The following is a 23,863-nucleotide window of genomic DNA, read 5'->3' on the forward strand; positions in this document are numbered from 1 at the left end:
CGCAGAATTCTTCAGTGACGCGTCGAAAACGGCTTCTACTGCCTCTTGTGCAGCGCACGGAAGAAATTACAGGGTTACTACAACAATGAACTTTCATAGCAGTATTTACACAGCAGAAGCGTGTGGCATCTTACTCGTTTCAAATCACATTATCAAACATAAAATGCCCAATTTAATCGTTTGCAGAGATTCTCTAAGCATTTTGCAGGCACTGTCATCAGGAAGGTCGTCTAAAAACTGTGTAATCAATGCTCTTTTGAAGGTTACAGTGACTGCATATGCTTCAAATTGAGAAATAACTATATGCTGGGTACCAGGTCATTGTGGGATCCCTGATAATGGGACCGCTGATCAAATGGCTGGTGCTGCTATTCTCATGACCACAGTTGACATGAAAACAGTACCATACACCGACCTAAACACACACATCAGACGACAGCTTTGTAACACATGACAACTACACTGAAGTCAACAAACAGACAGCAAACTACACGTAATAACACCACATTCGGGACACTACACAACTTAATCACACAAAATATACACTGAAGTCGCCTTGGCTCGGCTGTGGGTACGCCACACACATGTAACGCACTCCCTTCTGCTCACTGGATCTTCGCGACCCATGTGTAGCAGGTGTGGAAGGGACCTATACTTCACATACTAGTACACATACCAGTCACATGCAAGGCACTTGACGCAACACGACACAATCATTTCCCTGATTTATACAGACGACACATCCCACTGCACCCATCATTATTTTTAGCCGACGAACGAATGTTTTCTGGTAAACGTGTTTTTAAGTTTTTAGCTGAGGTAAAATTTCCGCAGCTCTTGTCATATCACGTGTAATCATCCTGGCCCTATACAACAGTATTTACGGTCTCATCAACCATTAAATTACTTCTTCTATGGCGCCCGTTTCCCTTAGTCGGCCTTGCGCCATAGAAAGCCCAATCATCATCATCAGGTCTATCGATGCTGCCGTGCTATCGCTATTTCGGAGGGGTTGTTCAAATCAGTGCTTTCACCTGCGGAGCTCTCCAGAGAGAGCTCTAACTGCTCAGCATGTGGGGCTCTGGACAGGCACTACCACTCCATATTTAAGTGTTGAACCTCCCAATAACACCCAATTCCCTCCACAACCCTCTGGGAACAGGCCCTGAGGAGCCTGAACATCTCCGATGAATTAGTGGTGGCGTCCTACAGGCCTTATGTACCTCCGCCAACCCCCTTCCTAATCCCACAGATAAATAGTTTGTTCACGCTGTCGCTCCCTGCATCTCTCTCTCTCTCTCTCTCTCTCTCTCTCTCTCTCTCTCTCTCTCTCTTTCTCTTTCTCTCAGCACCCCGGCTTTACTCGTCAGTTGGCCCAGGGAAGCTCTCCACGTGAAGTAAGCGCAAACAGCTCGACGACACACTAACTTAACAGATCGTGTGAGCAACGTATCGGCGTATATCCATGGCAACGTATGGGCGGGTAGCATTCTACACTTGGAGAAATGAACTCGGTTGTTCCACGCCGAAACCAATTTCGCCTTGGGCGTCTCTGCATATTTCCGAATACTAGGCCGTCGTTTCGGTAAAGATGGGAACCGCAACCCGCCGCTAAACAGGGCCTACTAAACTTCAGTGATTCCCTTACTCACCGTAGAGCAACCGCAAATTTCCTCCCCGTGCAAAGTAAAAAAAAGCAAAACAAAAGGACATGGCCCCTAACAACCATAAAGGAAGCCACCAGGAGATCTTGTCACGACACTTTTGGACGCGACGTCAGGATTGCAACTTGTTGAGGTGCAAATAAGGCATCTCTTGCTGAGAAATTAGAAACGTTTAACGCTTATCCTACTTTTTTGTGGATGCGGTAACGAAACCCCCAAGAAGATAGGAAAGGCAATAAGACCTTCGAAAAAACACTGGGCTGAGAACTGCTGAACCAAGACGAGGATGTTGATGATGGGGCAAGTAATTACGTTTATTGTCCTCCTGACCCTCGTTTCTGAAGTTGGCACCTTAAGTCACGAGATTTAAGACGCTTACAAAGTGAGCCAGCTAAGAGCCTCGTAAAACTAAAAAATGCTCGTTGGGCGACCCCGCACAGAATCTCGTAAGAATAAATACTGCATTTAAAAGGAACCTCTTACCTCAACAGCTGACTATTACACTATTAGATGGCCTGCTGCAGAAGGCTAAGCACTCCAAATGCCTCTGTGTATGCTCATAGGAATAAGCGCACATTCTTCCCAGTTTCAGTCACCATAATACAGTTTGTCACAGTTGCGGATCCCTTGGGCCCGGGGCTTGTCACCTCAGGCACCTGCTCCCCCACTCCGGCTTTCCCCTGCCATGTCCATCTTCACAGCTCGCTACATTGTGCTATGCCGGCAAGCTTAATTTGATATCATTTGCTCGTGCGTCGAGGCTGGGCGGCACGGCGCGCTGTCACACGGTTCAAGTATAAAGGGGACTCCCGCTATGGGGCTACGGCGTGAAAGCGCTCTTCACACCGTCTCCGTATTTTTGCTTCGATTTCTGCGAAATGTGCCCATGGACTGACAAAGTTTTGTTCTCCAGAGGTTGTTAACATCCTTCGTATCATCGCGTGTGCTTCATGTGTGAAGGAAATCGCTCATCTTTGCTTCACGAACTCTGTAAGCCACGCGTACCTGCAACTCACTGTGCTAAGCCTAGTTAGGCTAAGCTCGACCTGTGAGCCCGCCGAACGTCACCGCCACCACGCCGACGTGCAGCTAAGCCTACCAACAAGGTGAGCGCCCGCTGTGCGCTACCGTAATCTCTCGAAGCCTTCAGAGATGGAAAGCATGGTGGAAGGCGAAGATATTGACCCGGAGGAATTGGAACAGCCAGGCTGGCTCACCACCCGGCGCAAAATGCAAAATAAAGCGTCCAGAGATCTCGTCGTAGTTCCCAACAAAGACTCACCCGCAACGACCGCCGGTACCGGAGGCACGTCGGAGCGAAGGCGCCACAAACAGATAGCAAATAATCCTCCCATTATTCCGCTACCAGAGACGGATATCAAGATCGTTCTCAGGCCTAGAGGTGGAGTGGCTCTTACATCGGTACCCGTTGCCACGTTGGTAGACCTCATAATGAAGGCCGCATGCTTAACACCCAACGACGCAGACCAAGTCCGGATACAACCGAAAGCGAACTTCATCATCGTCAGTACTCCCGATGAAGAACGAGCCAAGAGATACACCAGGGTCACTGACCTCGAACTCAACGGGCAGCAGTATCCGGTCGCAACGCACGTTTCAGCCCCGGCGAACACTGCGCTCGGTGTCATCTTCAATATCCCCAGCACAGACACGGCTGAGCAAATTCTCCATAGCCTTATGCACTACAACCCCGACATAGGGATTCTGGAGGCAAGAAGGCTCAATACCTCGAACATCGTCGAAATCTTCTTCGAAGGAAGGAAGGTGCCTTTCTGGGTTCGGTACCGCGCAGGTACGTACCGATGCAAGCCATTCAGACGAAAGACGGAAGCCTGTACAACATGCTGGTGTACTGGCCACCGCCAAGACGTCTGCCCTGAAAATCAGCCACAGCCACGCTGCTCACTGTGTGGGCTCACCAATCCTATAGACAACCACCCGTGCATTCCGAAGTGTATAGTGTGTGCAGGAGCCCACCCCACAGGCTCCGCCGACTGCCCCCGCCGTTTCCAACCACGGAGGCAATCGCCTACGTACGCGCAAGTGGCCGCCAACACTCTGCTTTCCACAGTGGGGATCCAACAGGGACCAAAACAGGTCCCAAAGACCTCTTCCGCAGGAAGCTCAACCAAACAAGCCCTGAAGAGCAAGCCCTACCAGGTGTCTCACTCTCTCAACTCAACAGCAAAGGTGAGCACCCAACGACTCCCTCTTGCTGGCTCGCTGCAATCTCCCCTCCCTCCCCCGCAAATTCCAGAAACGTTTCTAAATGAGCTGAGAACGATTCGCAGAGAACTGACTTAGCTTCGCATGGAGAACAAAAGGCTCAGGGAAGACAACCAGGCTCTTAAGCGTGCTGCCAATTTGCCAGCTGAGCAGGTCAATCAAGCCCCCGCTTACCTCTTCTCCACAATCATCTCCTACGCCTCCGCCCCCTAAGAGACGTGCAACACAGGGGTGAGAGCCGTCTGGTGAGAGTATCCCATTCTCCGAAGACAGACTCGTAACTGTCGAGCGCACTTGCCAAGGCGGCCTCGAGGAGCAAAAAGCTGAATATACCCATTTCCATCAAACACTCCTGCATAACCAAGCCTGTATGCAAGCAATGGTAGAGGCCTTGAAAACAGAGGTCGCTAAGCTAACGGTTACCATGGGTGTAATAATGGCCCCTCACGCAATCTCGCAACCTCTCCCTGATCTCCCTGATGGCGCTGAACAAGATTTTTAACACTCTTCGAGTTTGGCAGTGGAATTTCCGGGGGTACAGAAGGAAAAGGAACACCCTTCTCCTTCATGTCCAATCCCAATCTAAAATTCCAGATATCATAGCCATCCAAGAGTCAGGCACAAAAATCAAATTGCCAGTTTACAAAAGCTTCCAAAGCTCCGATTCAGACCTAACTGCTGTCTTGGTTCAACGTAATCTCACTGCGGATCTTGTAGAGCTAGCGGAAACGGAAATTTCGTACAACTTCATAGAAGTCATACCCCGCAGTAAAGCGGACAGCAGTATTTTTATCTCGAATGTATACAGCAGCATCATAGGTTCGGCTCCCTGCTCGAGGCGGCTAAACAGAAAGCAGCGCGAAATCCTCTCTTAATAGTTGGGGACTTGAACACTCCTCACATGTCTTGGGGCTACTCATATACGACCAGAAAGGGAAGGCTACTATGGGAGCAGATTCAGAAGTGTCACCTCACTCCTGAGTCTGACCCGTACACGGCCACCAGAATCGGCACTAGCGTGCAAAGAGACACCTCCCCAGACCTCACGCTATCTGTCGGAATCTCACGAATGCAGTGGACGTGCATGGAACATACGCTGGGTAGTGACCACTCTATTATCCAGTCTGACATTCTTTCCGTTAAACAATACACAGCTCCGATCCGACACACCCACATCACGGACTGGGACAAATTTCGCAGAATCAGAGATCAGGAACCATCCGAAGACCCCTCAGAGCAGATGGATTTAGAGAGCTGGACGCAACAGTTAATTAAGGATGCTAAAGCACCCAGTAGTAAAATTGATCCCGAAGTACCGTCAGAAAGAATGGACTCTCGCCTGCAGCATCTATGGATGGCCTACCGCAGCATGCAAAAGAGATGGCGGCGAAACAAACGCAACAGAATCCTCTGCCGAAAGATCGCTGAATTGGAAATTACCATACAAAATTACATTAAACAGTTGGCCAGACAGCAATGGCACCACATCTGTGACCAGCTCAAGGGCGCGCTAAGTATGAGGAAAACATGGCCTTTCCTGCGACACCTCCTCAACCCCCAAAACAATAAAACAGATCAGACCCACAACATACAAAAACTCGTCCATCAAACCCCCGGCACAATCTCTCAACTCATGGATCGCCTTAGGTGAATCTATATCCCAGATGGTGCACGAGTGGTTCTCCCGGACTACAAGGGATATGAAAACGAAGCCCTAGATGCGGACACAACCGAAGCGGAAGTCAGAAGCACCCCACAAAATGCCAAAACAGGTTCGGCCCCCGGTCCAGATTGTGTCACTAGTAAAATTCTGAGGAACCTAGACGACAAATCCGTCGCCAAATTAACTGAGTACTACAATCACTATTGGCGAATGGGCACCCTACCTAAGCAGTGGCACACAGCCAAAATATCCTTCATTCCCAAGCCGGGTAAGCCCATGGCTCTAGAACATCTCAGACCAATATCCCTTACGTCCTGCGTTGGCAAAGTCCTACAACATATAATTCTAGCTCGGCTTACCCGGCACATCAACAAGACGGATGCACTACCTTGTGAAATGGTAGGTTTTCGCCCTACGTTGTCGACGCAAGACCTGTTGCTGCAATTCTCGAATGAAGTCATACAGGCAACCAGTCAAGTTGATAGCACAGCACTGCTTGCACTAGACTTACAAAAGGCCTTTGATACGGTAGACCACACGGCCATTATGATTGGTCTAACCTCCATCAACCCGGGTCGCACGGTCTACAATTATGTAAGGGCGTTTCTGACCTACCCCACCGCTACTATCCCAATGGGCCAAAATGAGGGTGGACCGTATGACTTGGCTAGTAGGGGCACTCCTCGAGGGGCGGTCATTTCCCCCCTTCTCTTTTACTTGGCCCTCCTGCCGGTCGCCCATGCCCTAAGGCGGATCCCGCATCTCCGTTTTGGTATATACGCGGACGACATCACCCTATGGGTGGCTGGGGGAAGCGATGGACACATTGAGAGCACCCTCCAAGCAGGAGCAGATGTGGTATCACAACAGGCAGCCCTGGCTGGCCTTAAGTGTTCACCCACTAAATACGAGTTACTGGTGCTTCCACCAAAGAAAAGAACGGCTACGACACCCCAAATCACCATCCAGGTGCAGGGCCACACGGTGCCGCAGGTCCCCAAAATTAAAGTCTTGGGCCTTACCATGCAGCAGAACAGGTCTAACTCGGAGCTCATTAAGCAGCTGAGCTCCCACGTGTACCAGCTCATTGCTCTCCTCAAAAGGATCACAAATCGAAATCGTGAGATGCGCGAAAGTAACCGACTTCGGCTTATCCAAGCCTTCTTTATTAGCCGACTTCTCTACACTTTACCTTACATTAGCGCCAGTAAAAGTGAACTGGATAAAATTAATGGCCTCATTAGGAAAGCATACAGGGCTGCCCTTCAACTTCCCCCCAACGCGTCCACCGACAAGCTTAACAAACTCGGAGTGTATAATACCGCTGAAGAGCTCATTGAATCTCGCCTGTGCTCTCAGAGAACACGCTTAGAGCTCACTCGACCGGGACAGCAGATTCTCTCGCGGCAAAACATTGCGGTCTCGCAGCAGACTCAGGAGTCATTACCTATTCCTGCTGATATATTTCAGCAAATAATCGTAAAGCCTCTACCTAGGCACATGCATCCGATTCATAATTCGGCACGACGCAAAGCAAGAGCCCGTTCTCTCGCCAGGCAGCTAAGAAATATTTCGGAAGTAGTATACTCTGACGCAGCGGAGTACAGGCATCACGGGGCATATGCTATAGCGATTACCGGTCAAAAAAGCACTGCTCCACTCAACGCCCTCACAGTCATAACCACCTCCCCTACTGTGGCGGAAGAGGCGGCAGTTGCCTTAGCCCTCACACATAGGCCACATCCGGTAATTATAATCACAGATTCGAAAATGGCCGTTCAAAATTTTGCCCAGGGACATATATCTCCCACGGCGCTCAAACTTCTCAAGCAAAATCCACCAGAGGACTCAGTGGAGCTCATATGGACCCCAGCCCACACTGGCATGGAGGGGAATGAAATTGCACACGCTATGGCTCGCGAACTCACACACCGAGCCGGCGTGAGTATCGTTCCTCACCACGGGGCGCGCTCTGCCAGAGACCGACTGATCACATTTAATGACATAACAGAGCACTACCGCCTCTCGCGTCGACAATTTGCCCTGCCTCATCCATCCCTTACGATAAGCCATGCGCGTATTTGGCGGCTCTTGCAAACGGACACCTTCCCAAGCAGAGCTCCCCTCCACCACATCCATTCGACAGAATTCCCTTCGTCAGCATGCCCCCTGCGCGGGGAGCACGCCTCACTAAGTCATTCCATATGGCAGTGCCTCCAAGACCCCTTCCCTCTAATCACCAGCAGCGAGCAGTAGAGGGAGGCGTTGGGTAGCTCCGACCGGGCTGCACAAGAAGTCCTGGTCAAAAGAGCCACCGAAGTCGCTACCAGCCTTAGGCCGGTGGCCACCGCGCTTCTCTGACCACTTGCTGGAATAAAGTTTTCTCCTCCTCCTCCTCCTCAAGTATACAGGCATGAGTTTTCGTAACGTCGTGGCGTGGGCACCTGACGTTGCCGACCTGGGCCGCCACTGTCGGGCGCGCGTGCTGCCGTGGACGATAAACTGGACATATTACGCCGTAAAGCGCGCTCGCCCCTGATACGCGTATGATAAATGCGGTGCCGTATATCTGCGCTGGCCGCTCGGCAGAGGTTTCCAAATCGCCGAGTAAAGTAAAGCTATCGGGTTCCACGCTAAAGATAAACTCCAATAAGCGTCCTCCAATCTTCGCCTGTGCCTGTATTCTTGTTTTATTTTTTTTATTATTATCAATTTGGATGCTGTTTTAAGGACGCGTTTAAAATTTGTTCACATATTTCCCTATTGGTATTTTTATGTTTTCTGAGAGGGAAAATGTGTTCTAGATTTGACGATCATTGGCCTATTTCAGCAAATATTTGTTTGATTTGTTTCTATTTCTGATCGCTTGTTATTTCGCGTTTATTAATGACGTCTACACCGACACTATTATAGCAATTAAAATTTAAAAGCCCACAGTATCCACTTCCCTCGCTTACAAGATATTCCACTTGTGTCTTCGTTGTGCTACTGTCAGAATGAGCCTGCTGCTGTCGCCCAAGAATTCACAGAGGCATTTTTTACAATTGTTATTACTTTAGTTGAACCTTTTTGCCAAAAATGGCAAACTGGAGTACTCTCTCAAGAAATTGGCTCTACCACTCATTTTAGAGTCGCGGAAGAGCAACAAAAGTTTAATGGTTTGAAAACCTATCTTTTTAGTTATGTTAATGAAACAGATAGCACTCGTCATCCCTTTAGGTGCTACTTAGCGGTCAATGTTGGACTGGCTGTTTTAGACTGGATATCACAACGAATGGTGCATCCCTTTGCTGCATTGTACCACGTTTATGGAAATGTGGAGTGCATTGAGATTGCCGAGAACTTCATACGTGTGCTCGAATGTTAAATGCGTTACTCAAAATGAGAGCAACTGCCATAGGGTCCAAAAATATACAACCGATGATAATATCAACGCAGTTATCAAAAGTCTTAAGCGATACAATATTGAGAGGTCAGAACAATGGGAGACTTCAGCTCATCTCCACAACGGAGCAACAATTGACATCAGTCTGGATGAAGAAACCGCCCCAGGTATTCAAGAAATCCCGACTTACAGCTGAGGCAGGAAAGAAAGATCATTCTACCTCTTCCCTTCAAAACCCATCTCCCGCAATAAGAAAGTCATTTCTCTCTCTCTTTCTCTCTCTCTCTGTCTTTCTCTTTCTCTCTCAAAAATTGTTAAAATTGTTGCAGTGTACCCTGCACTGGAAAACGTTCCCTAACTTGCCTTGTGTTTTCTGTTAGAAAGCGAGGTCTGCAGTGACTTCTGAAGATTTGCTGCTAAAAAAATACTCTTATGACCTCACTCTACTCCTAGTGAAATATGGCAAAACTGCGCAGTCATTGTTAACGAAAATAAAGAATTTTTCCAAGAGAGTAACATTGGAATCCGAGTGAATATTTTATTAAATAATGGGCTTCTTGAAGTTATGTTCACGAAATTCACGAACCCGTTTTTCTAGAAAATGAGGGCTCATGGCTGTTAATCGCCTACCTCTTTTTATGTATAAAATTCAGTATAAATTCATTATTATTGTCATCAACTGCGAGCTCACTGTTAAAAGCATCACAATGAGGGGCTAAAAGTAGGCATGGAGAGTGCGCAGAATTTTTGTATGAATCCTGCGATAATTGTACTGCGAAAGCCGAATCTTTAATTTGCGCACAGAAATATCAAGTTGAAAAGACTGAAGGGTCTGTCGTAAAGCGTGCATAATAGTGAAGTTACTGCTCCTGCTGCTTTTTCCTAAAATATAAAGGTGCGACTTTTTCTCGTAGCAAACTTACTGGTTGAATTAGCTGCCATCCGTGAAGAAGGCGTTGAAAAGCAAGAGAGGTCATACGTTAATAGACTAGAGATGCGGTGGTAACGACTTCTTGCCTATTTTTCGCAGTTGCCGGAGACGCAGCACTGCCAGACGTGAAGTACTGCACAACAGGACTCCCAGCGACCCCCACCACATCCCAGATCATTGTCGCGTGAGTTTTCTCTGGAAGCGAAAATTCCTGCTTCGAACCAGGGCTAAGCTCTTGCACGATGCAAAGCACGAGAAAATGCTTCCTCACTTCATTATGCACGATTGGGGGAGTACAAGCACATGCTCCCCCGCATTTCCCCCACGCACAGTCATGCCCACTCCTACGCATACCCACAAGAACTATCTAGTGCATGCGGAGTGGTTATCGGAAACTGTGGGCCCATCGGGAAAAAATACTGTGCGATGTCTAGGCGCAGAATAAGGACGGATGATCGGTGTAGCGACCTGAAGCCAATGAGAACAAAGCATTGAGACTCATAAATTTTCTTAGGTTGCCGTGACCGGTGTACTTCAGACTGGAAAATTCAGTGCAAACTTTAGTGCGATATTTAGTGTGAAACTAGTCTACTTAGGCCTATTTCACGTAAACGCGTCCGCTCGCTCAATTCTGATTCTTGAAATCTCATTTGTGAAGATCACCATGTTAAGCCATCGCTGCGCAGGCTCGCGTTCCTGTGTCAACCCTGCCTTGTTTTGTAAAATGAGAAGTGTTTTCTAAGTGTGCGTTTTTATTGCTGTTCTACTACCCCAACATGTGCTCCTAAGTTTAAAAAAATGGGTTTGAATGCGCGGTCCATATTTTTACGAGTGCTTGTAGATACAGCGCTTAATAGCGGTGTTGTGCGCCTTCTGAATGATGTAGACAGAGAACTGCTGTGGACAATGCTGAAACTCCACGGATTCGATGAGAAGTTAATACAGTTCTTTATAGCTGTCTATAAAGATAATAAAGTGCACCTGCCAGGGGAAGGGCAGAAATGCGTATAACGGTCAACACCCAACGGGGATTGAAACAGGGATGCCCTTTGAACCAAATACTGTTTAGGCTTTACATGGCAGCGTTAGAAAAGAAACTCGAAGAAAGTCAATTAGGGTTCAACCTAACGCATATGTTGCAATGCGAAGTGGGACAACAGCGTATTCCGGAAATCTTATACGCAGATGACATTGTTCTTTTGGCTGACAATCAGGCCGATATGCAACGCCTCATAAATATTAGCTGTCTGGAAGCCACCGACCTCGGGTTAAATTTTAGCACAAAAATATCAGGAATAATGCTTTTCAATGAAGCTAACACTGACGCAGTGTCCGTCCAGCATGTCGAATTATCCCGAGTCAAGGAATATAAATATTTGGGAGTGTAGATAAACGAAGGCGATAACTAATTAAGAACTCACGAGCAGTAAGTTACGGGTAGGGGAAGGGAAACGCTACTATAATGAAGCATAGAGCTTTCGGGGGGAGGAGGGGGTGTATTACAAACATGGAGTAGTGAGACGAATGTGGAAAGGAGTAATGGCTCTAGGTCTGACATTTTCGAATGCAGTATTTTGTTTAAAATAAGACGCTCTAGGAGGCTTTGAAGTGAACCAGAGAAGGGTAGACCGTTTAGCTTTAGGATCGCATGGAAAAACCACTAACGAAGCAGTGCATTGAGACATGGGTGGGCCGTCGTTTGAAGTTCGAGAAGCGCCGAGTAAAATACGTTTTGAGAGGAGGTTGAGAGCAATGGATCAATGTAGGTGCACCGCTAAGGTTTTTAGGTACCTATAGGGCTGAGAAATTGGACAGCAGAAATGAAAATTTTTACAATAATGCCAAGGGCAGTGCTTTACTTTTTGAGGCTAGAGCAGGTGGATTGCGAACTAAGAGGTTTGTGGGGAATTATACACAAAATGATGGGGTATGCGTGGTCTGTGGAAAAGAAACAGAAACTATGCGGCACATAGTGTTATGATGTGAGGTATCCATCCAAATGGACTGAAGGGAAATATTCGGTTTCCAGAAGCCCTAGGATATAAGGTTAGCACAGAGGTAGTTAACTTCAAGGCTGTCGAGGCGACGAAAAGAAGATTGTAATGCTGGTGTACGGAAAGCAGAGACGGAAACATTGCCTACGACAGCTACGACCTGTAACAGAAAAAATATATATTTTGCATCTGATAAGTTTTTTGGTCGAGCCCTAAGAGCAGCCCTAGTATTAAACAAAGAGTGTAAAACGTGGGTACAATAACTTTCTTAATTTGTTTTTGGTAAGATGAAACACGTCATCACCCCGCTACAAAAAAACAGGCTTTCCCCGCATCTTCCCACGGGGGGAACTCGAGTAAATGCGTCGCATCTACTCGAGTCAAGCAAAGCGTCACGTCAAGCGAAAGCTAGCAAAGACGCCCTTGACTGAATTCAGAACACGCGCTCCGCCGCTTATATACGTTGAGGGGACTGCGTAAGCCGGTCCCAGTCGACGACGTTGGCGTACTTGTAAAGCGGCGTGGACGCTAGGTGTTTGAGCCAAGCGCGGATGTTGATTCGCCGGAGAACGGCACACCGGTTTTATGCGCAGCGCGCCCGAAGGAGAGGAAACCGCGGAAGATAGAGTACTGCACATGCGCCGGCCCCAGCGTGTCTGCCGCGGCTATCAAGCAACACAATCCAACACAATCCAGTTTAATCCAATCCAATCAAATCCAAATCCATGCCAAGCCAAGCCAATCGAAGCCAATCCAAGCCAATTAAATCAAATCCAAGCCAATCCAATCGAATCCAATCCAATGCCCCTCGCGAGAGAGTGTTCGAATCCAATCCAATGCCCCTCGCGAGAGAGTGTTCGCTATCGCCTCGACCCGACGCGCATGCTGAGTGAGCGTGCGGACTACGGACGCCAACGCGGGTGACATCGTGAGTTACTGAAATGCTTTGCATTTAAAAGGAAAAGAGGACACCACTACCAATCACCGTCACAACCATCATCATCATCGTTGCTCTTTCCCTCGGGACGGCGACGTCGCATTTAAATCTGCCACCCTCCCCCCCCCCCCCACCCTTGCCCGGTGGGACACCACCACCTCCGTTGGGCCAGCTCCGCTTTGACCGGCGCGCAGCTAGCGCAGCCAGGCCAGGCCGGCGTACGCCGCATGGGCGGTAACGTTGCAAGATCAAGAAGTCGCACTTGAACACTTTGTTCGCGTTAAGTGCGCGAAGTCGACATGCGGCGTGAAACTTTGACGCACAATACAAAATAGACGAATTGTTAATAGACGGCATACGAACGAGTTTCTTACCTATCGCAGCCGGGACGCACAAACCCTTCTTGTTGCGATTCGTCCTGATGTGGTTGGCATCTCTTTTTCTGCCCCTTAATTTCCGAGAAAGCATGCGCGAGAAATCTCCCAATACGTCAGACGCGGGCGGTGGCCTTGCCTTTCTGCTTGCAGCAGTGGCAGCAGCAGTGGCTGTTATCGCGCATGCGTGCCACCACTTCCGCCGGGGAAAGGCGGGTAGAGAAAGAGTGAAAGGAGGAGCGTTTCACCTGGACCGGTACGTTCAGAAGCGCAATAATGGAATCGAAGCAGACAAAAAGTAACATCCGCCTGACCAGACATCGGCCCTGCCATCGTCTGGTCAGCCTGCAACGTGGATTCTTTTTCGGGACTACTGTTAGGCTTACCAGTATGTAGAATAACTGCAGTGCACGCGACGCCTAAACGTTGTTGCATGCGGATTTATAGGTCGAGTGCCTCAAAAAACAATGAACTGTGTTACCGTGAACTGTGGTTCAAATAGAACCTCCGGAGTGCCTGGCTGCGGAACATTACCAGACAAAAGAGTGCCAATGGCAGTCAGTGGCAGCCCAGCTCTAGGACTGTCGTGTCTTCCTTTCCTTCCTAAGAGGCGATGACAAGGTAGAAAGGAAATACAAATTGCTACTTCCAACAGCCGTCTTGAATAAGTTTTTGTTGTATACCGACGTATGTGTTGCCGTCTCCTTCCAACGAGCGAACAACTCTTCAGAGCGGAAAAGGTTTGGGCGTTTTGGCTCATAGTAACACACAGAACATCATGCAGTAACGATACGCAGTAGCAAGAATCGAAAGAAGAACCCACTATTGCTTGTTTCAGGCCTATGACTGTGTCCTGAGACAAGCAATAGTGGACAGACTGCATGCAATGGGGGTGTCAGGAAACCTTTTTCGCTTCGTTCATGGCTTTCTGACAGACAGGTGCTTGCAAGTACGGTTGGGGAGTGTTCTAAGCGGAAAAAGAAGCGTCTCGAGGGGGGGTTCCCAGGGTAGTGTTTTGTCCCCTATTCTTTTTAGTGTGGCTCTGCCTGGACTACCTGCAGCACTAAAAGAAGTTCGACACTGAGCTCAAGTATCCGTGTACGCGGACGATGCTTGCATCTGGTTGTCGGGATATCAACATAACCGACTGGCAGTGATGGCTCAACGGGGTGTTCACACCATGCAGAAATATTTGTCCTTCGTCGGACGGACACTCTAGGCCGACAAGTCCTGTTTTGTTATTTTCCCTGGGAACAGGCGACGGTCCACACGTGTTAATTTAACATTGGGCAGCCTGTCTATGCGTCAAGCCACTCACGTGCTGTTCCTTGGTGTCACCCTCGACAGAAGACTGTATTGGCGACGGGCAGTCGACATGACTGTTTCGGCTCTGCTTCCCCGTGTGAAAATTTTGAGGAAGATTGTTGGAGCCAAGTGGGGGAATCACCCGGCGTCGATGATTAAGCTGCACTCAGCTCTGATTGTGAGTCGCATTCTTTACCACTTGCCTCTGATCTCCCCTTCAGCATCCTAGTATGAGTGCATCGAAGCGTTGCATAGGAAAGGCCTGAGGATAGCAATTGGAGTTCCTTAGGGAGCGGGAAACGAGAAGGTAATACGGGAGAGCCAGTCTGGCACACTCCGCTTGATGGCGTCACATAGGTTACTGACGCAGGTAATGCGTCTTGGGGAAACCAGTGCTGGAAGAGCAATAATATGGCGGCTTCGATCAAGTACGGCCTCTCGTGCGCACACTGCTCTTAACACTCTGAGAATATTCTGCCATCAGTGGCCGGGGAAACGTCCCATCTCAATGCCGCCATGGTCTTAGGAGAGCCTGCAGTGTCAGCTACATGTTCCTCAGATGAGAATCAAGCGAAACACGCTAGTGGAAGCAGCCAGATTTTTTATTCTTGAACATTTGGGGAACACTTATCCCAATCACCTTCAAATTTTTACGGATGGCTCAGTCGATCCGTACAGAGGGGTTAGTCCAGCGGCGTATATCATTCCAGATACCCAGGTTTCCTGGGCAGCACGCCTCAATCATGTGGTGTCCTCCATCGAATCCGAGTGCACTGCCATCGCGGCTGCTTTGAGAAAACTTAACTCGTATAAGCCGAAGGAAGTTGTAATTCTGACTGACTCAGAAGCACCACTAAAACTTTTGCAGCGTGGGATTGCCACGAAAAAGGACGGTCAGTGTTCCTTACGGATTGTGCAAGAACTTAGCAGCAAGGGTTTAAATGTGCGGTTTCAATGGATTCCATCCTATGTTGGCGTCAAGGGAAATGAAACCGCTGATCAGATGAGACGGAGTGCGCTGCAATTTGCACCGACAGTTAAAGTTTCCCCCAATCACTGAAACGACTTCAGGCGAACAGTGGCCGAACATTTCAAGTCTCTTGGAAATCCCTATCACCAGCCTTGCGTCACAAAGGGGCTTACAAGATCGGAGGCAACATTGCTGCCCGAACGGGCTCAGCGAAGACCACTGCATGGCTATTCAAGGTGGGCCTTGTGCGATCGCCTCGGTGTTCGTCATGTGCAGTGATAGGGGACGTACACCACTACGTACTCTGTTGCCCAGACCAAGATGTCGAGCGGACTGAAATGCTCTCAGCGATTCGAAAGCTGGCAGCCCCACAGAGCACTCTGGACCATATCGTCTTTCCAAGGGGACATTGGATGCTGTGAAGAGACGTGTCACGCCTTCGGCTAAGCTTCCTTGAGGAGACAGAGCTGGCAAACTTGTGGTAAAAGGGCACTACCCTTGGCTAATTCGAAGGAGCTTGGGCGGAGCAATTGCCGGCATATCCAGCCAGGCTAACACCGCCTGATCTCACAACAACCACTACCACCACCACCACAAGAACCCAGATACAAATAAGTGAGCTTGTCCTTCAATAAACCATTTGTTGAAAGTTAGCGCTTGTCCAGTACTCCCTTCGCCCTCTGTTGTTACTTCGCCATGTTTTGTGTGCGAATGTTTCGCGCCACACGTAACGCATGTACGCAAGCGACAATTTCAGGACAGCAGTTGTTAGTTTCAGAAAAGCAAACTGCCCTCGTCTAGAAGAACGCGAGGCTCAACGCGCCGCCTGTAGATACCAGCCGCAAGAAAACGTTGCTTCGGGCGAGTATGCGGATGGAGAGGAACACTTGCAAAGTGGATTAAATTCTTAAGAAAACGAAATGACATTTTACCTGGTTGGTTATTTTCTAAATACGAAAAGAAACGCACACCGCCTTCAAATTAAAGTGCAGAGAGTAAACGAGCGCTTGCGAAAACTTCAGCACACCTGTGATGAACTCAGAGAAGTAGTTCAACCATAAAAGGAAAATCCAGCTGTGTCAGCTCTAAGATCCTTTCAGAAGCCACGCAAGGTGACAGGAATGCTAAATTTGTCATTGAACAGGTTTGTCATTTAACCTTTGATTAAATGCGGCTGACTTGGCAGAGCTCACGCTGCGAGAATGTGTGTTGTGGAAGACGACATCTTGCAAAGATTACACTCTTAGACAAAAAGGACTAACGGGGCATCGGCGTTAGTCCTTTGGGGACTAACTGTGTTGCCACTAGCATTAGTCCTTTTGGGACTAACGGCAAGGGTACCAACTGTTAGTCCCTCTACACTAAGTCCCTTGATGGTTCAACTCTTGGTCCGCCATAAAGCCTAAATGTTGGTCCCTTGCAGATCAACTGTTAGTCTCCCCTGTTAGTCCACTGGATACCAACCGTTGGTCCTCTGAGTATCAATAGTTAATCTTTCCCATTACTCCCCATAGGCCAATTGGTGCTTTCAAGACAACGTTCATCCTTGCAAATGCACCGCTCTGGATTAACCGTGCATACTAAAAGATGATGTGCTGGCTCGTGCAAATTCCCCATGAGTAACTGTCTTTCCATTACACCGACAATTCAGAAGGCAGGAGTAAATACGAGACACCAGAAAGGGTATTCCTTGGCCAATTGAAATAATCACGACAAAGAAATGTCACTTTGAAGCTTTTATTGCAACACTGTGTAAGAAACATACACAATACAAGTAAACCGTACTCTACTCTTAATGTTGGAGTCTCTATTTCGAATGCCTGTTTGGCACACCTCGTCAAGATGATACGCCCAGTATTGGTCTGTTCCGGGTATACAAGGCTGCTGTCCTTGGCGCAAGCCCGCTCCACTTGCACAAGGTACTTGTCCGTCGAGAAGAGGCAACCATCCTCCGTGCCGCTGTTGACAATGGACGCATGTACTAATGCTGCCTTCGCCGTGGCGGCCACGAGGAGAACCGGTGGAAAAGGGGCCATTCGATAAAACTGTATTCCTGAAAAAAAAAAACTCGCAGTGAGGTACAGAAGGATACTACGGTTATGTTAGAGGGCTTTTATTACGGCGGTCAGAGCGCGCTTTCGAGGAAAACTTTATTTTGCCGGTCTACTGTACTCCCGGAGATTACAAGTTCGGGTTCCGCAAAATATGGAGAAAAATGCCGTATTCAGCCAATTTACATAAGATTTTGACCGTTATTGTCTAGTTTTACTCCTTACGTAGTTGCGGTTACGAGGGTGCAACTATTTTTGCACTACTCAGCTTTAGAGTGTATGCGCCCCTTACAGATCTGGCGTATTGCCAGACTTTTTGTAAATTTTCTGCTGAAAGTATCAAGTTTTCATTTAAAATTTAATATGTCTGCGAGTAATTCTTGTATCCTAACAGAACCATTTTGTTATTTTAGGGTTCATATATTTGCCTAAAAGTTAGCCCTTCGAGAGTTTCGACTACGTGTTAACCACACTTTGGCAATTCTGGCTATAAATTTCTCAAAACTGCAATTTCAAAATAAACAAAAAAGTTAGCGGTTAGCTTCCTTTTTGTACGCTGCTCCGGCTGGGGTGGTTATTTATGTGGTTGGGCCACTTGTTTGAAGAAAAATTGAGTCTTTAGTATTTTACGGTTAAACAAAAAATTACGTAAATATCGACCGAAACAAAACAAAATTAGGTCGTCGCCGGCAGTAACGCACAGCGAATCATCTGGCGTTGGTTTTAAAAAATAACTGACACTCTGCCGCTAAGCTGCAAGCTCACGAACTTTAAAAAAAGGGCGAATGGGGAAAAGCGGCGGCCACCGCAGCTCACCTTTCGCACGTCCGTCCCCGCTGGCCGCCAAACAAGTAGAAACAAGTCGGATGGCCCCCGCCAGGGGGACAAAAAGCGACGTTGCGGGAGCATAAGGGTGCTGTTGTCTTTCCGTTGCTCCCATTTGCCTCGAGGGTCCAACGTTTGGTCCCTTCATTTTGCACACGGCCCTAATCTTGGTGAGTTTGGTCTTTAGGGGACTAAATGTTCTTTGCGAGGCGTCAATGCTGCAGTTCGTCTTATTTTCTCCCATTTTGGCTAAGAGTGTACAGCCATGTGCGGCAAAGAACACTGCTAAAGCTGCCGTTCGAAGTTCGCTAGAAAAGTTCCTGAGATCTTCTCCAGAAGAGACCGGCGTAGCAAGCCTAATACAGGGACGGCTGCCATTGAAGAGCAAAGCTTGCGGTCTGAAAAAGAGCCATAATGCAGTCTCACTACTGCAGAATTGTCAACACTGCAAAATGCAATTCATGATCGCCAAGTTGGCAGAATTTTCGGGGTTCTTAAATCGGCTATGAACCTCGAACCGGCGGTGCCACTGAAATAGCCAACAGGTTGATTTGCTTTATCCTACCGTAGGGATTTTTTTGCCAGGAACCTGAAACCCGTTAGACTCCACAACCTCACACTCAGTACTCTGAAAGCTGTTGAAGAGGCGGGCTTTCTCATTATCCATACTGTACAGACAAACACCAGACAAACGCCGCCATGTCTCCAGACGTGTCCGGTTATAACGTACTGCAGCATCTTGTGCCACATTAAGTACGTGAAAATGATTCTTATTCCTCTCATTTGACCATAACCACCGGATAAAGAACCTTGGAATGAATCTCCTGTCCCTCCGCCGCCGCTGCTTTTATGGCCGAGCCGCCGCCGTGCCGCCATTAGCGAGCGCCACAGGCGACGCGGTGGAGTGAAACAGAACTATCACTCTCACCGGTGGAGAGGAGCATTTAATACAGGCATTATTATTATTATTATTATTATTATTATTATTATTATTATTATTATTATTATTTGTGCCAAGATGGCGCCCAGCACAGATGTCTGCGTGCTGTGCTCCGCTGTTTTTTACGGCAGACAGGAGAATTTTCGGTGCACATCGTGCAAAAAACGTGCGCACTCCAAATGTATTCAGCTGCCCGACATGGAGCTGCTGTGAAGACTGGTGAGAGGCCCTTCCAGTGTAATCTGTGCCTGTGTTCGGCTTCGGAGGTGGTGAGTAGGCCCAATGACGATTCCGTACACGAGAGCCTGCCGGCCACGCAGCCACCCGATCCTCAGAACAGCGCTCCTCAAACAGGCGACCTTGGAGGGGACGCGACCGACATCCGCGAAATGCTGCTCCACGCTCTCGAGGGCCTTTCATTCCTGACGGACGAGGTGGCAAAGCTGCGAGAGGCCAACGACCGCCTGAGCAGGGAGAACGCGCGTGCTTTCGCCCAGCAGTCAGGCATAATTGCTTCTCTGCGGGCGGAGGTTCGCAGCCTTCGAGGGGAGCGGCTCCCGCGGTTACCGCGGGCCGGTCCCTTGCCTCCCGAGCGGCCTGCTCCCCTTCGACACCTGAGCTCAACGTGACGATGGCGACCCCTTCCACGCAGCGAGTGGACCTTTCATCCTTTGCCACTGTTGTGGCGAAGATAAACGCAGCGTCTACGCTTTCAGCGAACGAGCAGCTGACCCCAGCCCCTTCCGAGGCTTGCCTTTTGTTAAATGATGCATCCGGCAAGCCACCTTCCAACGGCTCGGCCCAGTCAAACAAACGCAGAGGGAGTGCAGTGTGTGTGGGTGCTTCAGATGCGTGTAGCATCTCCGTCGTTCGTCCATCTAAGCGTCCGAGACACATCTTCGTGTCTAAACTGTCACCGTCCACCACTTCAGCCCAACTGACGGAGCATCTTTCGACGGTACATGTCATACCTCTGGCTTGTCAGCGGCTGAAGACCAAGTACAGTTCATATTCTTCCTTCTGCGTTACGGTCGATGAGGACTCCTTTGAGCGTATGAGCGATCCTTTGTTCTGGCCGAAGGGCTGCCTTTTCAAACCTTTCCGCTGATAGCTGCATCCCTAAATGTTCTGTTCCACTGATGTCGCACACGATGAAAAAAACTAACAATAGGGTGGACATTTACTATCAAAATGCGCGCGGCCTTCGCACTAAAGCGTCCGAATTTTTTGCTAATGTACTTTCCACAAATTTTCCAATTATTGTAATTTCTGAATCCTGGCTCTGTAGCGACATTAGCTCTAATGAATATTTCCCTCCAAATTACCAAGTTTTTCGCAAAGATAGGAATTTTACTGGGGCTAAACAAAAGGGAGGGGGCGTATTAGTTGCGGTCGATTGTGGTCTTCAGTGTAAGAGGCGTCAAGACCTTGAGGGCGACAATGAGTGTGTCTGGCTGGACATCCGACTGACTGGGGGCGAGAGGCTCTTAATAGGGGCGTTTTATATTCCCCCCGATGTTCCTATTTCTTCGTTCAATGAGCTACTTACTTCTGTAGAAGAAGTTTGCGCTTCACACCAAAATCACCAGTTTATCATTCTAGGGGATTTCAATGCACCTGGTGTACAATGGGACAGTCTAACTAACCAGCATTACAAATTTTACGTACAGCAAAAATCTCGCATTGTTTTAGACTTCCTAGATTTCACATCCATGGCACAACTGAATAACATCAAAAACTGCTCCGAAAATATCTTAGACCTCTGCTTCTCAAACATACAGAACGCGCGAGTATCAATGGTGGATATCTCTCTTGTCAAACCCGACAAGCTTCATCCTCCATTTTCAGTTTCGGCTCCCGTTTCGATTCGGCATTGTGGTACCTCACTAAAGTATAATGAACTCTCTCGCTTCTGTTATGCACGTGGGGATTACATTGGCTTGTATAGCTTTTTTTCTTCGTTTGATTGGTCGGAAATTCAAGAACTTCCTGATTGCAATGCACAGGTCGAACGGTTCACCGAAATAGTCAAAAGCGGTATGGACCAATTTATTCCCAAGTATAAACCAAACCACTCCAAGCACCCACATTGGTTTTCGAAAGAACTTCGTACGACTCTTAAATTAAAAGACCGCTGCCACAGAAAGTATAAGAAAACCGGGAGTGACGAATGGAAACAGAACTTCTGCTCTTACCGTAAATTATGTAAAAACCTTTATGAGCGGGACCAGCGCTCCTATCTCGATTCTGTAGAGAGTAGTGCGAATTCTCAGCCTGAAACATTTTGGAGATACATCCGGTCCCGTAAGAACAACTCACATGATCTTATCAATCTTGTAGATTCCTCTGGGGAAGAAGTTCATAATGTCGCCAACCACTTTTCTCAGCACTTCAGTGCCACATGCGGCCAGCGTGACGTCTCTGAAATGAACATATTGTTAAATCGCGTACAGGGCTCCAGCTTAGTGCTTTTGGACGAGCAGTTGGTATTGGAGAGCCTAAAGCGCATAAAACCGTCATTGTCGTGTGGAGCTGACGGAATACCTCCAGCTATTCTCAACACATACGGCAGCATTTTTGTACCTGTTTTGACGGTGATATTTAACCAGTGTCTAAAAACAAACGTGTTCCCTCTCGCGTGAAAAATTTCTCGAGTCCGTCCTATTTTCAAGTCAGGCTCCAAATCGGATGCAACAAACTACAGAGCAGTTTCTCTCCTTTGTGCTTGTTCCAAGCTGTTTGAGACAGCGCTGTACAAATTACTGTCAAGTTCTGTACGGAATTTTCTTGTAAGTAACCAGCACGGCTTTATATCAGGAAGGTCGACAACAACTAAGCTCTCCTGCTTTATGGAGCAGGCCTCGGCAGCCATTTCTGAGAGGGGCCAGCTCGACGTTGTCTACTGTGATCTGAGCAAAGCATTTGACGTTGTCTGCCACACGCTGTTACTTAAAAAGCTTTTACAGGTAGGAATTGATACACCACTCGTGGCATTGTTGGGTAGTTATCTAGATAACCGGTTCAGTTTCGTTAGCGTTAACGGGCAGACGTCTGCTCTGTACAGATCAACAAGCGGTGTGCCTCAAGGTTCCGTGTTGGGGCCTCTCTTGTTCTCCATTTTTGTTAATGATGTGTCAGCCGCAATTAAGATGTCTTCTTTCCTTCTTTACGCTGACGACATTAAAATATTCAGACGGATTGAGTCCATTAATGACTGCATTGCCCTGGAGCAAGATATATCCTCATTTTCCAAGTGGTGCTCAGACAATAGATTAAATCTTAACTCTACAAAAACAAAGGTCATGTCTTATAGCAGGAAAACGAACCGCACTATATTTTGCTACAGTATTAACGGCGGTTACTTGTCTAGAGTTGAAGAGATCAGAGACCTCGGCGTGCTTTTCGACAGTGCCTTAACTTTCTCACCTCATGTCACTCAACTTACTAGGCGGGCGCTACGCTCTCTTGGGGCTGTATGCAGGTTTTCTCGAGAATTCCGGTTTCCTTCTTCATTCCTAAAACTATTCAGAACGCTTTGTATTCCGCAACTAGAATATGCTTCTGTCGTTTGGAATGGAACCTGTAGTTCCAACTGTCAACGTATAGAGCGTGTACAAACCAAATTTTCATCAATATTTAGGCATCGTTTTCCTTCGGAGCCTATCCCTATAACTGTTTCTCTAAGTTCCCGGCGGACCCACTCAGACCTTCTTTTCATGTACAAATTGCTTCATGGTATTATTTTATGCCCGGAACTACTTGAATCAATCAGTTTTCGCGTTCCACAAAAAGCTACAAGGCTCGCCCACCCTTTTAAAGCAGCTGGAGCTCTCAGCCCACGTTCTCCTCTTCAAAGGATGCAGCATATGCATAATGTTCACTCCGAGAAGCTCGATATCTTTCAGCGTCCTCTTCGGGAGTTTTTGGCCGGGTTGTCAGCTCTGACACACTAGGTTCATCTTGGCAGTGCTCTTTTTCTTCACTTATCGTCCTGACCTGTGCATTGACTTCACCGAGCTTGTTCTTGTTCCTGGTTATTCATGTATTGTGCTGATACTGCGACTGTTTTATCGTAGAATTTTTCTTTTTCTGCCGTTTTTATCATTCAAAGTTGCCATATTCACTTCATGCGTCCATTTGAAACTGAAAATGTACGCTTCCAGAATCTTGTAAAAACTTTCTTCTTTTCACTCACCCTTCCGTATAGTTACGCTTATTGTAAGATGTCTTCTTGCAATTGACCAGACATTACAGTTTCTATTGATTGTGTAATGTTGCCTAAAATTACACTATGGCATTTTTACTCTTCTGTGAAGTTGTAGTTTCTTCTTATTTTTTGCTCACTCACTGTTCATTTGCCAGCTGTTGATGCATTTAATTGCTGTCTTATACCTTTTCTGTGCGCCAGCACGAATTGATTGTGTAAAGTCGGTTGGATTGCACTATTTTATTTCTAATCTTCTTTGCCGTTTTTGTAGGGTTTTTTTTGCTTACTGAGTGTTTATTAGCAAATTGTTGATGTACTACAGTGCCGCATTTTCCCCTCTGAGTGCTCCAGCACGAAGGCCTCCGCTGTT

The 23,863-nt window shown here is 47.8% G+C and overlaps 1 protein-coding gene across 1 annotated transcript in view; it reads left to right on the plus strand.

The window, feature by feature from the left end:
* Window positions 1-23,863, plus strand: part of LOC144175832 (nose resistant to fluoxetine protein 6-like) — a 421,837-nt gene that overhangs the window by 104,337 nt on the left and 293,637 nt on the right. The window contains exon 4 of the mRNA XM_077704849.1: window positions 9,990-10,074. Coding sequence (XP_077560975.1) covers window positions 9,990-10,074 — 85 coding nt within the window. The remainder of the gene's footprint in view (window positions 1-9,989; window positions 10,075-23,863) is intronic.

The sequence above is a fragment of the Haemaphysalis longicornis genome, unplaced genomic scaffold, assembly GCF_048455015.1.
Source record: "Haemaphysalis longicornis isolate Haplotype H1 unplaced genomic scaffold, Haemaphysalis longicornis Haplotype H1 scaffold_1, whole genome shotgun sequence".
NCBI lineage: Eukaryota > Metazoa > Arthropoda > Arachnida > Ixodida > Ixodidae > Haemaphysalis > Haemaphysalis longicornis.